Source organism: Alternaria ethzedia (assembly GCF_023757985.1).
Source record: "Alternaria ethzedia strain BMP 0044 chromosome Unknown scaffold_8, whole genome shotgun sequence".
NCBI classification, from domain to species: Eukaryota; Fungi; Ascomycota; class Dothideomycetes; order Pleosporales; family Pleosporaceae; genus Alternaria; species Alternaria ethzedia.
The window spans coordinates 343,018-357,503 of NW_026056201.1; the positions used below are offsets into that span (position 1 = coordinate 343,018).

Here is a 14,486-nt window from a genome sequence, read left to right on the forward strand (position 1 = left end):
AGCAATACGACGGAGATATGCCGGGCGACCATTAAATCCGTCAACACAGCACCAGAGTACTATCTCGAAGCAACAATTCATAGCAGCCGGGGTTGAGAGTTCTGTCAAATGCGTGAATGCTGACATGCGCTGTGGAGAAAATCGCGCCCCGCGTATTTGGTTAAGGCGCACCACGCCTTGCCCGACGGCAAACCTTCGTCAGCGTAGGGCGCGACTAGCGCCTTGGGTGTATAGTAATTCAGATCACAAAAACTACTGTTGAGCTCTCCTCACTTCTCAAAATATAGTTGTTCATACGATTCATTCAACATAATAGTCGCTACAAACATGTCCTTTCTATACACCGACTTCGACAAGGCAAAGACACCACCCAAGTGAATACCACCGTCACCCGTCTAGCAAAGCCAGAACCAGAACTTCTCAAGAGCATTGCGCGGGATCTGCTCAGGCCAAACCTCCGCATCAAGCGCCGCCTTGCCGCTCCAGATATCCGCCTCGGCCGGGTTGACCATCTTGGTCCGCTTGAAGATCTTCCAGAAAGCATAGAGGAGACCGAAGATGGCAACGCCGATGTAGGCAGTGAAGAAGCTGGTCAGCTCATCGGGTCCCCAAGGAGTGGTTGTGAAGACCTTGAAGCCATTGAAGAGGATAATGAGAGCGAAGTAAGCGAAGGCGGTCCACGCAACGTATGGCTGCCACTTGCTAGCGAAGACCATGGTGCTGCGGTCGACGTTCTGAGCAATGCATGCCGCACGGAACCGGGTGTATGTGTAGGTGATGGTGCACCAGGTAAAGAGCGACGCGATGGTGGTCAAGTTCTGGAACCATCCGAATACCTTGTTGGCACCAGCGCTGACACTCATGTATGTGAGTAGCGAGATTGAGGCTGTGACTGCAACAGCGTAGACAGGGACACCCTTCTTGTTACACCTGAGGAGGAACTGTGGGGCTTGGCCGTTCTGTGCGATACTGAAGAGATAGCGCGATCCGGTGTACAGGAAAGCGTTGCCAGATGAGGTTGCGGATGTCAAGATGACAGCGTTGACGATGTGGGGGAGGACGGGAATGCCTGCGTTCTTCATGGCGATGACCCAGGGGGATGACTGAGCACCCTTGGCGTTCTCGTCGGTGAGCTGAGGGTCGTTTGAGCTGATACAGGTACCGATGATGAACGATCCCAGGACGTAGAAGAACAGGATACGCCAGAAGACACGGCGAACGGCTTTGGGGACTAGAGAGGTACAAGGTCAGTGATCGTTATATGAAGACTCGCGACAAGACGTTGCTTACTGTTCCTGCGGGGGTCGGCGGCTTCACCAGCAGCGACTGCAACCATCTCAACACCACCGTACGAGAACGCTGCGTTGACAAGTGTAGACCAGAGACCTGTGAAGCGACCCGTATTCCCGGTGCCCACGTACTCCTTCATCGCACCTTCCTTCCAATAACGGAATCCTCGCCTGTCATGGTCAGGACCTCCACCGAGCATAATAACCAGACCAGCAAGGAGCAGTCCAATGATTGTTATGATCTTTATGGATGCGAAGATGAACTCGGCTTCTCCGTAAATCGAGACGGCGAAGATGTTCAGAAAGACGATGATAACGATGATGATGGAGATCCATATCGCAGGATTGTACCTAACTGGAGTCAGAAAGTGTTGGGACTCGATTGGACCGTTATACTTACTTCTCTTCTTGGTCCCAGAAGTTGATCAAGAGAGCGGCAGCAGATATCTCGGCGCAGAGTGTAATGGAGCTGTTGTACCAGTTGTTCCAACCGACGGCAAAACCAAGAGCGGGGTCCGCATAGCGAGCAGCGTACTGCGGGATAGCACCGGGAAGCGGGAGCCATGTGGCCATCTCTCCAAGGCACTGCATCATGCCGAAGACGGCGACACCCGTGATGGTATAACCAAGAAGGACAGAGACGGGACCGGCATTGGCGAAAGCACTGGCAATACCGAGGAACAGACCAGTACCGATGGTACCTCCGAGCGCGATGAACTGGATGTGGCGCGACTTGAGACCTCTCTGGACGTAGCCGTAGTCCTCGGCTTTCTGAGCGGAACCGTAGACACCAGCAGCCTCGTTGAGGGCGTGGTCCTTGATGTCGTGGACATCGCCCACAGCATGGTCAGAGGGACTCTCGCCCGCAACATACTGCTGCTTTTCGTAGTCGTTGACCGACATATCGGGCGACAGGGAGATAAGAACACCAAGAGGTATACTCAGCGAAGTGGAAGACTGAGCCTGAGTCTACCAGGGATAAAGAACCCAGGAGAGCACAAGAAGGGTAGAGGCGCGAGAGAAGATAGCCTTGCAAGCCGGGTGAATGGGGGTACGAAACGGCCTTTATACCCACGCGCCTACGAGGGTTCCCTTCTCAACTTCGCAGCACCCTCGTCCCAGCACCCGGGAACCGCTCGCAAAAGCAGAGCATGGGCTGGACCCCAGCGGCGACTGACATTCTGCAGACTAGTCGCGGCGCAGCTCCGGTGTGGTCTGGAAAGCCTACTGGTCAATGGTGTGATTGGGAGCGAATGATACGATTAAGATGCAGACGGTGTCGCCGTTCGGTATGGGCTATGCCGCCTTGAATTGCCTTAACCTCGCCCGGGGCTGATAAGGATGGGATCGCTGTACTGGGGTAGACGTTGGAGTGACAAGCTTCGATACAAGCCTTGTCTACTCAAAGAGGGGTACAGCTTATGCACGGCATGCATGCCTGCTTGCGAATTATCGTACAACAACCAGCCTTTTCTCGTTGCTGTTCACACGTCGCAGATACTGTTCGTACAGAGTGTTGTCAAGCAAACCTCTCGATACACCGAGGCGCCTTCGACCAGCACGCGACCGCAGGATGGGGCGCCGGGCGTTCCAACTCGCTTAAGGTGCGATTTGGCATTGAGACAAGCCTCAATGGCGCTGAAGCAAGCAGCTATCGGGCGCCCTAGCTCGCGCTAAGCATTCTCGGCAGGTGGATCCAAGCTACAACCCATCAGAACAGTTTCCACTATCGTGGGCTTACTAGGGGTGATGCATCGGGAGTCGTGCGAATTGCACGCCTTTCTAGAACACATTCTAGCGCGCGGACCTACTGCGGTGGTATCGCTGTCACTACGCGTTCGCGCATTCCGTCTCGACTCCAGTGGGATGAGAAGCGCGAGATGGCTCTGGACCACGACTTTCGCGATGCGCTTCCACGAATGGCGGGAACAAGACGTGCGTTCTGTGCGAGAACGCCCCCGCCCCTCCCGCGCTGATGCGGTCACTGCACAGACAATTTGCGCAATCTACTCGGCCAGATGTGTCGCCAGACTGCGTGCAAGGGTTTGATTGGAGTCGTCAGCCTGCAGATAACCGTGGCGATTCGTATACTGGTTCCGACTGATGGCACAAGACTCTCGTTCCTCCAATGATATGCACCGATTTGGAAGCACGAAGACCGGAGTGCTCTGAGCTGACCCGAGCGTCATCCCATGCGGTCTTTTGAATGTCTTTTGGGCAGGTGGGTGTACTCGAGGCGTGAAACTTGCACATGTGACCATCTCGAGAGCCTAAGAGTTGTGTCCTCACAAGGCTTTGTGCACCGATAAGGCTGACAGCGGATCACAACATCCAATGGAGATGGTTTCTGAAATGTTTCAAGCGCGTAGACGCGGTCAGCATGCGCCCAGTTAAAGCCACCGGTACCTGGCTTATGCTTGCAGACTTGACTAGTTAAATTGAGGAGCCGCTGCCACCTCACACAAAGAAAAGCCGAACAGGTCTGCAGCTTACATCAGTCTGAAAGCTTGGAAAGTAGTGAGCCCAACTTCAACGTAGGCCCCGGGATTCAGTTTATTCCTTGGATGAAGTGCTGCATTCATCGCACTGGCGCAAGACCGAAGAATTCGAGCTTATCAAAGGTTAGAGAATGCTCTTTTGTACCGTGTATCAAAAGTACAAGTCTGCAATTCGTTGCTCTTTTTGAGGGTTCAGATGACTGTTACAAGTATCAGATTGTGGGTGTACAATTCCATGATATTTATACACACAGTATCAAAAACCGTCGACAAGGTATCCATCCAATCTCCTGTCAATGTCCTTGTGCCGGGTACAGAGTCACAGACATTCCCTATGGCCCATCCCCACGCATAGCAGATGAAGGCATGACGTTCTCGGAGTAGTTCGTTGTTTTGATCTGTCGGATATTCGTCGCATCGTCGTGAGTAGTCTTTGAGATGCCTTCGTGTGCAGCAGATATCCGCCGTAGTGTCGCAGCCGGCCACCACCCAAGCGCGTTAGCCGGGTCCGATCTTGGGCATGTCGTGGTGCTCGCTCAGTCCGCTCAGGTACTTGTTGAGTTCCTCCACCTTCTCCTTGTGTGTCTTGACTCCCTGCTTCTTCAGCCTCTCCTCCATTCTCTTCCTTCGCATCTCGTCATGCCGTCTTTCCGCTTCTGTCTTCTGCCTGCCGCCGCCGTCTCGTATCGATCGCTCCGCAGTTTCGGGTGACATCGAGCGGCCGGGTGTGCCTGAAGGTGATTTGCGCGCGTCATCGTCGGTGTTTGATTGTTTCGCGACACCGGTGGACGTGTCTTCGGCGGGTTTTGTGGATTCGGTAGTCTTTGGCTTCTTCTTTTTCTTCTTTTTGTCGACGCCGCCGCCGCCTTTGAGTTTCAGCGCGCCGCCTGTGGCCGCCGTGTAGTCCGAGGATGGCATGTTGGTGTTGCGCCGGTGTATGGAGAGCGGGCAGCTTTGGATGGCTGAGCGCGAGATCGAATAACGGGTCCGCACGTGACACCGTTAAAGTGGGGCGGGCGCATCGTCAACATCAACAAACTTCCTTCCACGTCAACCTAGAAAAGAGCTGAACACCCTGGAGGCTACATCGACGTCAGGTCACCCACTTTGCATGTCTTCATCTTGGAGTAGTCTCTAGACCTACTTCCCTGCCTTCCAACATCTCGACGCGCCATGGAAGATACCGTGCTCCAGCTCAGCCCTCTATTGGGGCTCCCTTGCGAATTGCGCTTGCGTATCTACGACGAACTTGTACCCATCATCCCTTTAAAATCTGATAGTCCACCAACACAATTTACCGGTCTTCTCTACAGCTGCAAGACAATACAACATGAGCTCGAACCAGAGATTTGCAAACGCATGGCCACTGCCATCTCTGAGGTAGCCGATGATGTACGCCAACGCACTGGACAGGAGATGGTGTACACTCCACCTGACTCTTTCTGCGGCTGGCGCAACCTCACTATTTGCTATCGTACGCGTGCGTATATGTTCGGTTCCAACGACCCATTCCTCGTATTCAGGAAATTCTGGTTTGATACTCTCACTATCCACTTACACAACAAACCCGATACGTACCAATTCTACCGAACACATCCATATATTCACGCGACACGGAGATTAGCCAGTCAGATGGCATGCTTTGCCGAGACGGCTGGCTCAATACCGAGACCCAAAAGATGGGTTCTCCTCTTCGGTGAAAGAATCGAACAGTTTCGGTTGCACACGGGTGCAGGCATGAACAACAACAAGATCTGTCGCGACGAAAAGTTCCGCTGGGTATGGAGACATATATCGAGTGTACGCGGGTGGGGCGTAGTCTTCTGTAAGATCCCGCAATCAACCCGACCACGTATTAGGGACCCCACAGAAAAGGACGAGATAGAGATATTCAGGGATGTTCAAGGAAGATGGGTATCTGAAATGGCATGCGAGATAGAGGAAGAGAACCACAGACGTTACATGGCCAATATGCAAAGAGAAATTGCTAGTACGGCACGCGGCCGTCGGATATTGAAGGACGTTGATTCAATCATGGCTGGAAAAAGGGAACCTTTTGTGTAGAGAGGCGAGTATGGTTTGTCGACACAGCACTGACATATGACAAGAATCTGATGAAGTAGCGAGGGCTTTATGGATGGAAAATATGCACAGCGTCCCGGTCTTTCAACGTGATCCATTGAGCGTATCTTCAGAAATCGCGGCCGCGTCCATGTTCCACCCAGACGCGTCCTTGAACCCGTTGTATTTGCTTCAACGCGTTTAGTGTAATTACAGTTCCGATTTGCAGTAATGCACGATTCTACCAATCCCTCTACCCTGTCCATTTTATCTCTTTCTATCCTATCTTGACAATTCCTTTATCATACCTATGCCCTTACTTCAAAAGTCGCAAGACTGTGCCAACAACTCCGCTAACTCCTCCAAAGCCGCCTGATCCTCAGCATCAAATCCGCCAAGTTCCGCACAGTCTATGTCGATAATCGCTACAACCTGTATCTACATTAGCAAACCGATGTTCCTAATAGCACAATGGCTAGAAAAGAACATACCTTCCCACCCTGCACAACCGGAACAACAATCTCACTCCTACTCCTCCCATCACACGCAATATGTCCCGGAAACGTCTCTACATCTGCCACTAGCTGCGTCTTTGCTTCTTTCGCCGCAGTCCCGCATACACCGCGCCCGAAATTGATGGTCTGGCATGCTACCTGGCCCTGGAAAGGGCCGAGGAGGAGTTGCGACGCATTTGTTGGTGAAGTGAAGTAGAAACCTGCCCAGTTGACGGAGGAGGAGGGAGAGGGCAGCGAGTGGTAGGCGTGCCAGAGGAGAGATGCTGTGTTTGAGAAGTTGCTGTTTGGTAGTTGATGTTATGACTCTGTTGTTATGACTGGGTAAGGAGGATGAGAAGAATGGTGGCTTACCAGACCTATACAATGTCAGCAATCCTATTCATCCCCCTTATTCTTGAGATTTTGAGAATTACTCACCCAATTCCTCTGCCCATCAAAAAGCGACCTCGCTTGCTCAAGCACCTGCTCATAAACCTCCTTCTTACTCATCCCATCGGCAAAATCGGACGCGTCGGCGTGCACCTAACACCAGCCCTTTTGTCAGCCCACGCATTCGAGGCTCGTCGTAGTCCATACTACGCGAAAACGCTTGGCTTGCATACCATGGTCGTTGAACTGATGCTAATTACTGTCTTTTGAAATTCTTGTCGCAAGCCGCTCTTGCTTGTGTGCGGATGATGGAATTTAGATTTCAGTTGCCGAAACTTGCCGGACAGCAGCAATCAGGAATCCACAACAGTGGTTACTACGGGTTACTGAGTTTATTGCGATGTCTACTTGTGCTTGATATATGGGAAGATGTGTGGGTAAGCAGAATACCATTACATGATTGTTTACTGTTCTGGCTGCAAGGGGTTTAGGTTAACCAAAAATTGTCGATCGCGTCATCGCCGTCTAATCTTATCTAGGCGTGCGTGCAAATCAACCAACCTCCTCATTCAATCTGTGCTCTGCCGAAAGCACGATTCATCCACGGATGCCCGTTCGTAACAAGCTAAGCAAGGGAGACTCCGGCGTTTACATGCAAAAGCTCAATTGGGAAATGCGCATCCCGGCTCTGCTATACAATTCTCGGCCAAACATCCCCACACCTACATACCTCCCTCCACATCGTCCAGCAAAAACTTCACCGCTATGATACATCAGACCCCAAGACATCCTCTGCCAATGTCGACTAGACCTATGGCTCACCAGCATGAAAGCTTGTGCTGGGGTTTGCCAGCTATATAGACATCTCCCACCACAAGAACTCTTCATGGCAACCGGTCGGTTGGCGCAATGGTAGCGCGTGGCCCTCCTATCTCCTACAGATATCCCAAGGCCAAGGTTGCGGGTTCGAGTCCCGTGCTGATCGTATATCGCTCACGATTAGTGATCTACACTGGCATGAACGAGATATTTTGCTGGTTATGATGGCGAGATGCAACTTTTTTTTCTTCGGTTGGAGACCTATCACCTATCCGCCACCACCAAATATATAGGGGCTTAGTAGAAATAGCAGAGCTAACGTCTACGACCCTTGGATGTATTATCTTGATCGATATCGGGGTGACATATCCTTAGGGTTGGATAGATACTTGTATGCAGCACAATTCTTCGTCAACCAAATTTGAGAATAGATCTTTCTTCAATAGTGCAAAGCAAAAGTCACTGTCACAATTCATCAGACAAGTCAAGTTTGATTGAGAGGAACATGCCATTGTTTTTGGACAATTAGAAGTAGTCATCAACTCATACACGTCATGAACATATCCGCAGCCAGATTACCGCGAAAAGGGACAAGACTAAAGTAAAGATGCAGCAACAAGTGACTGGGTAATGAGACAGTAGAAAGAGACATTAGCACACCATGCGCCCCCAGTAAACTCCCAGAATGATGACCCAACTCCGTTATGCACTCTTTGTAGTGATCCAAAAACGCCCGCCCGCAGACGACATGTGTAGCGTCAAGCCCGATGGCATGCTGTTCGACGAAGAATTGACTGAGTCGAGAAACGAAGTGACGATGAAGGTCGTGTCCCAAGACGCCGTGCTAGAACTCCCGGAATGAAGATGCGGGATCAGAAACGCAAAATCCAGTGACGATGCTCATGACTTTGGGCGGGAGATGGCGTTGCCCATGCTTCCAACACGACCGCTGGTTTTCCGTACAGCAGACTTGCCGTCGGTGCTCCGGCGCGAGGGACTCGATCGGATCTTGCCCATGTTGATGCTGCCACTGCCGCTCTTCTCCTTTGGCGTCTTTGGCCGTATGCCAGCTGGCGCAGTGTTCTCGAGATCACTCTCCTCACCGAAGCCGAAAGAGGTGTGGGTTACTGACGTTTGGACGACGGACGTGGTGCTGAATGCGCGACGCTGCTTGTCCTTGAGGGTTGGCGAGCGCTGAGGAGAGCGCGATGATGTGCGTCGCGCAATCTGGCGCAGGTGGAACTCCTCGTCTGACTCGCCATCGAAGCGTGTAATGTCCGCTCTGACCTCTGTGTGCGACCTGGTGAAGGGCTCGTTCTCGTCGATGCGCTGTGGTGACCGCGAGCCGTTGCCGTAAAGTTTGCTAGTCTTTCGCGGCTGTCCAGGTGTCGGCGCAGGCAGGTTGTCCTCCAACACGCCAATGTGGCCCGAGTTGCTTCGCTCGTTCGACTCGATCTCGCCGAGCGCGGCGCGCTTGGACGATCCGTTGGGCGGTGTGAAGGTTTGCCCGTTGCTAGCGAGGCGCTGCTTGTGCGGTGACTTGGTAGGCGTCGATGGCACGGTCTGCGCATACTTTGCCTTGAACTGGTCTTCGTACCACCACTCTCGGAAAGTACCCTGGTTCAGGTGCAGCCAGTGCTGTTGGGGGCCAACGACCATGCCCGGGCGCATGAAGCGCATGTATGCGATGATCTCGTTGGCGGTGAAGCCGTGCTTGTAGATCAGGTACGCGCCGATCAAGCAGCCAGTTCGTCCCAGTCCAGCCTTGCAGTGGACTGCGATGCCGCGCTTCTGCACTGTGATCATCTCGTGGGCGAGGTTGACGAACTTGCGTACCAGGGACAGCGGTGGGCACGTTCCGTCGTCGAAGATCATGTTCAAGTGCTGGATGCCGAGCTTGGTGAAGTATGAAGAGGAGTACAGTTCCGAGTTGAGGCGTACGACGAGTCCAACGTTGCGCGCGCAAAAGTGCGAGAGCACGTTCTTGAAGGGACCAGGAAGTCCAGATCGCTGGATCTCGGCGATGTTGGAGGGAAGCGTCGCGTACATCGGTGATGAGGTCGGGATCTCGTGTGTGGGTTGTTGCTGGGGAGAGGCAAAGGCGAGGAAGTTGGGAGTGACCCAGTTGAAGTCGCCCATGTCTACGCGCTCAAACTTCTCGTACCTAGAACTGTCAGTATTGATTGGTAGGCATGATTCGGTAGACATACTCCTCGAGGCTGAAGTCCTTAAGACCGCAGAGGCCCTCTTCCTTGGCCTTCCATACACCGTAGATGACGTCCTGAATGTTCAGAACATAGTCGGCTTGGCTGTAGCCGGCGTCGCGGAAGGGCATGCACGGTGGGTCCATCTGGGCAATGGGCGCCAGAGCAAGGTGAGGTGGCCATGACTGGATGAGCACCATGTAGCATGCGAGAATGCAGGCAGCGTTTGCGCGACCTAGGCATGTTAACGGGTGCTATTGAGTGAGGAATGTGGAGTAGCTCACTCCTCGAGTCGGCGCTGCTCCAGAAGACGACGGCGCGGTCCTCGTTGAGAGGATCGCCCAGAACTTCGTGCAGCTGTACCGCGAACCGGTAGAGGTGGCCAATGTGCAGTGGGCCGAAGTCGCCGTGGAAGGCGTTGTACAGGAGCGTCTTGTCGATACTAAAGTAGACGGGAGGGTGCGCCTTGGGGCCGGCGGCAGTAGGACCTACTTGCGCACGCGACGACCGCTTGGAGGGCGATTGGCTCTGCTTGGGGTACGGGAACGGAGTGTTCGCATCGGGCGGGCTTGTGTAGGATGCCAGGTAGAGTCTGTCTTGGATGTACTAGGAAATCGATCAGAACGGGTCCCGCAGTCGCTTTGTTTTGGTGTGTGTTGTGGTGCTCACCTCGATCACCTGACCATAGCTGGTGGTGGATGCGCGCGACATCTTGGCCACTCGATCGCGTGGTGAAGCCATTGCGAAGAAGAAGGTGCGACCCGCAGGTGTTGACTACAGCTGGGGAAGGACGGTGACGAGATGCCGACTTGGGACGAGAGCAGCGATGTCGGCAGCGCAGCGCAAGGGAAGATGCGTCGTCGGTATGGCTGGTGGCGGAAGTGCCGTCTGCGTCTGCGTGTCCTGCTGCGGTCGGAGTAAGGAATAACTGTAAAGATGTGTGACGGCGGATGGTTGGAGGTTTAAGCACATCCTCCATGTTGTTGTTGTTTACAGACGCACGGACGCGCCCGCTAGCTCCACTCCATGGTTTCGGGATGCCCGCAACGCCATCATAACAACTCTAGACGTCTTGGCCCAAGCACCACAACAACACAACAAATGGTGAGGCCCTCCCTGCTGTTTGCATGACGCACTGCCTATAGGTGTCCTGAGACATATCTCTTCGTTTGCCAGCATCTCTTGTCCCGCCGGCTACGACTCTGTTTGTATCCGTCTCTTAGGGAACCAGCAGCTCGAGGCTTTGGACCTGCAGCTGTCGTCGTGTCTGCATGACCTCACAGGGTCCAGTGTACGGACTCCTAAAGGCAGCCTGCATCTCGATTGCTGCAGTAATCGCGGACAATTCGCGCGACCCGCACTAGAGCCCGTCGGCATCGCGATCGTCCTCACCGCATGCAGCCATCGAGCCGTTGTTGTTTCTCCTGTGCTACTCCAACTGTCAACAGTCAGCTGTCATCGTACAGACTCCACAGAGTTGTCGCTGTTTGAGGCGGGATCCTTGGCGACCCACAAAACCTGTGTGTCGCAGAGTAGCAGTGGGCCGCGCCCGTGCGCTGTAAAGCCTCATCTACCACATCAAGATTACGATGATCCGAAGAGGCAGGACCCAGGGGTGGCTCAAAGAGTCCATTGATGTTTTACCTACTTGGGCAACGTTCAATGGCGTCAAATTCAACGGCGTCAAAGTAGGCCCGCTGCCAGGCTATGAGGACAGAGGGTCTACAGTCATTGCTGACGAGAAGCTTCAAGGGGGCGAAGCTGAGCCTTTGCTTGTCGTGCCCAAGGAGTTGATCATTTCTCGTCAGAATATTGAAATCATCGCAAAGTCCGATCATCATCTACGCGAACTTCTCGAAGCTCTTGGGGATTTTGGAAGGGTGTGGCAATTCCAGAAGAAATGCAAATGTGCACGGCACTAACATGAAACAGACAACAAGAGGTGCCGTTCTTACTTTTCTACTCCTCCAAGCAACCATCTGCTGCCCCGATACAAAGGATGTTGGCGTGCTCAATCCTCTTACGGAATACGTCAAGTTCCTTCCAGATGAGCTGCTACCCACTTTCTGGAGCGAGGAAGAACAGGAGCTTCTCGTTGGAACCACGCTCAAACCTGCAGTCAGCGCAAAGCTCAACAGCTTATTGCGCGAATTCGAAAACTTGCGGACTGCTACAGAGTCTATCAGCTGGTGTAAAAAATACTGGTGGGATGAAGAAAACGGTATGTTGACTTTCGACGACTGGATGTGCGCCGATGCCATGTACAGATCTAGAGCTTTGGAATTTCCCGGTACTGGTGACTGCATGGTACCCTGCGTCGACATGGCAAACCACGCGTCTGGTGATGCGACGGCCGCATTGTACGAGACTGATCGTAACGGGAATGGTCTATTGCTACTTCGAGAGGGCAAACAAGTTAAAGCTGGTGATGAGATAACGATCACGTAGGTCATCATGACGAATCGGAGGATACTCGCTCACAAACATAGATATGGCGACGACAAAGGCGCATGCGAAAACATCTTTTCGTACGGATTCCTCGAGGATGCCATGACGTCTGCAAAGGTCGTCTTTCTAGACCTCGATATCCCAGACGACGACCCCCTCAGACCTGCGAAGATCTACGTGTCCAAGGTCGCACCGGGCTTCCGCATCTTTGAGAAAGACGGTACCATAGATTGGGAAAGTGACTTCATATGGCTCGTCGTAGTCAACGAAGAAGATGGTCTAGACTTCAAGGTCAGACAAACCACCGATGGCAAGAGAGAAGTCCAATCTTTCTGGAAAGAGCAGGAACTCGATACCGTGAAGCTCCGAGAAAATCTTGAACAAGACCCATTATGGGATGTCTTCCAGCTACGTGCCACGGTTCTCCTACAAAATCGTGTTGATGCGCAGATTAAGCTGCTCACGGAAGCAGAGGGTGCTAAACGAACGGGTACAATGCGGGACATGCCGTGGCGACTTGCGGAGCGACTCCGAAGTCTGGAGCTAGACTTGCTCAAGCGTGCAGCTGCTACTCTTGACAGCCAGGTAAGATCAATTTCTTTCTATACCCCGCAGTGCGAGCTCCATCATAGTATGTTTCGGACTTTATACCGCCAGAGGGCATGTGTCGCATCATGTCCTTTGACGATAGTTTACCTGGCGTGGCGTCGCACCAAGTTTGGTTGCATGCGCTTAAAAGCCCAGACTGTCAGGCTGCTAAACTACCAAATTATCATTCCTGCATCTTCTCGCCGGAACCGCACTGACGACAAACAGAAAGCCAAACTCCTAGACTCAGAGACTGTCGTTCGTTATCTGGGCATGGATGAAGGAGGAGACGACGACGAAGAAGACTTCTCATGAGCGCCCCAAAAGCCCCCACCGGCTAGACGAGCTCATCTATCGTGGTGGAGCTTGTCTAATCTATAGAGCCCCACGCGCCCTGCGTCTACTGTAACATGGGTAATGGCATGTCTAAGCTAGAACATCAATAGAAGCATCGGCTCTCCACCACACATCTCACATCTCTTAATCTCCCATCATACCTTAAAGCAGCCAACAGAAATATTCGCGTATTTTTGCAAACGACATTTACGCCATTGCATCATTGCAGAGGACAATGGGGTCTCACTGTATGCCAGCAGTAAGGTAACCAAGCCTCTGATTCAACATTGCTCCGCCACTTTCCATCATAACGGTGGCTCAAAACCAGACGCTGAATGCTCACATGCACTTTGGAAGGATATAAGAACCCGTCCGGGTCTGCTCGCGTATGTGGATCGAGAACTCTGGAGGGTGTTGAGGATGACGGTAAAGGATCTCTATTGTAGTCGTCATTGATGGCCTGATCTGACTTCCTGCCGGAAACGGCATTGTGTTACGGCTGTCCACACTATGTTGTAAGAACGGTATCCAGATGACGCTGAGGTATATGAAGATCAGGAGGTGTAGGATATAACTAGGCGTGAACTCTGAGTAGGACGACACCAGTCTAGCTTCTGCGTAGTGAGAACTTACAGTCAAGCGAATGCTGTCGTGTAGTAACGGTCGCTAGCCAATGTTTGGTATATGTCTGGCAACAGTCTTACTGCCAGAGCACATGTCGCTTTCAATAGGAGTGATTGCTATAGTTGGTCATGCCAGCTTAGATACTTATATCCCTTCACCAACAACAACACTCTTGTCATGTTCTATACGAACAATGTGGCACGGACGGCTCATATGGCCGCCCTGCCGCACTACCGAACAGCCACTGTCTAATGATTGAGACATCCAACAATTGCTTTTTCAGCCTTACACGCAGGGTCCGGCTAAATAGCCATCATAGACACGCGAGGATGCTATTGATCCCGTCTAGGAGAATTGATTTGCAGGTCGCAATGTGGCTTAGTCGAGATAAGCGGCGTGCCGCGCCGCCCACTCAGTGCACTCTCATCGACCGTCCCTGGTCGATACAACCGCCTTTTAAGCCTGTAATGACAGAGTATACAGGTTGCGCGTTCCGTGTCGACAGGGACGATGATCCTTTTGTCTTCTAGAATGTGACACATAGAGTGCGCTGATGAGTTGGAGTCACACGGGCAGCCAATATTGCGGCTATTAGCGAATGGCTGTTTGCTAGCTGCCCTTGTAGACGATACCCATCCGGTTAAGAAGGGCGCGATATTTCGGAGGCTGCACAGGATTAGAGCAGGTTGCAATTGAGGGAGTGATGGGTGGCTCAATCACAGCAATCGGGCCGAC

General features: G+C 52.6%; 4 protein-coding genes and 1 non-coding gene across 5 annotated transcripts; 2 read left to right on the forward strand and 3 right to left on the reverse strand.

Annotated features, from left to right (window-relative positions):
- Window positions 1–395: 395 nt before the first annotated feature.
- J4E87_004332 (uncharacterized protein) lies at window positions 396–2,192 on the reverse strand (the record flags this gene model as incomplete). The annotated part of the gene is made up of 3 exons (XM_049375954.1): window positions 396–1,231; window positions 1,291–1,640; window positions 1,690–2,192. The coding sequence occupies 3 exons, from the start codon at window positions 2,190–2,192 to the stop codon at window positions 396–398; spliced, it is 1,689 nt and encodes a 562-aa protein (XP_049234163.1).
- Window positions 2,193–4,285: 2,093 nt separating this feature from the next.
- Window positions 4,286–4,705, reverse strand: J4E87_004333 (uncharacterized protein; the record flags this gene model as incomplete). The annotated part of the gene is made up of 1 exon (XM_049375955.1): window positions 4,286–4,705. One exon carries the CDS (start codon window positions 4,703–4,705, stop codon window positions 4,286–4,288), a length of 420 nt encoding a protein of 139 aa, XP_049234164.1.
- Window positions 4,706–7,627: 2,922 nt separating this feature from the next.
- Window positions 7,628–7,717, forward strand: J4E87_004334. Its single transcript has one exon. It is a non-coding gene; the product is annotated as a tRNA-Arg (tRNA).
- A 734-nt stretch (window positions 7,718–8,451) lies between these two features.
- On the reverse strand, window positions 8,452–10,496 carry J4E87_004335 (uncharacterized protein; the record flags this gene model as incomplete). Its single annotated transcript, XM_049375956.1, has 4 exons — window positions 8,452–9,715; window positions 9,762–9,990; window positions 10,040–10,361; window positions 10,425–10,496. 4 exons carry the CDS (start codon window positions 10,494–10,496, stop codon window positions 8,452–8,454), a joined length of 1,887 nt encoding a protein of 628 aa, XP_049234165.1.
- An 848-nt stretch (window positions 10,497–11,344) lies between these two features.
- J4E87_004336 (uncharacterized protein) lies at window positions 11,345–13,106 on the forward strand (the record flags this gene model as incomplete). The annotated part of the gene is made up of 4 exons (XM_049375957.1): window positions 11,345–11,635; window positions 11,688–12,199; window positions 12,245–12,788; window positions 13,020–13,106. 4 exons carry the CDS (start codon window positions 11,345–11,347, stop codon window positions 13,104–13,106), a joined length of 1,434 nt encoding a protein of 477 aa, XP_049234166.1.
- Window positions 13,107–14,486: the final 1,380 nt, after the last annotated feature.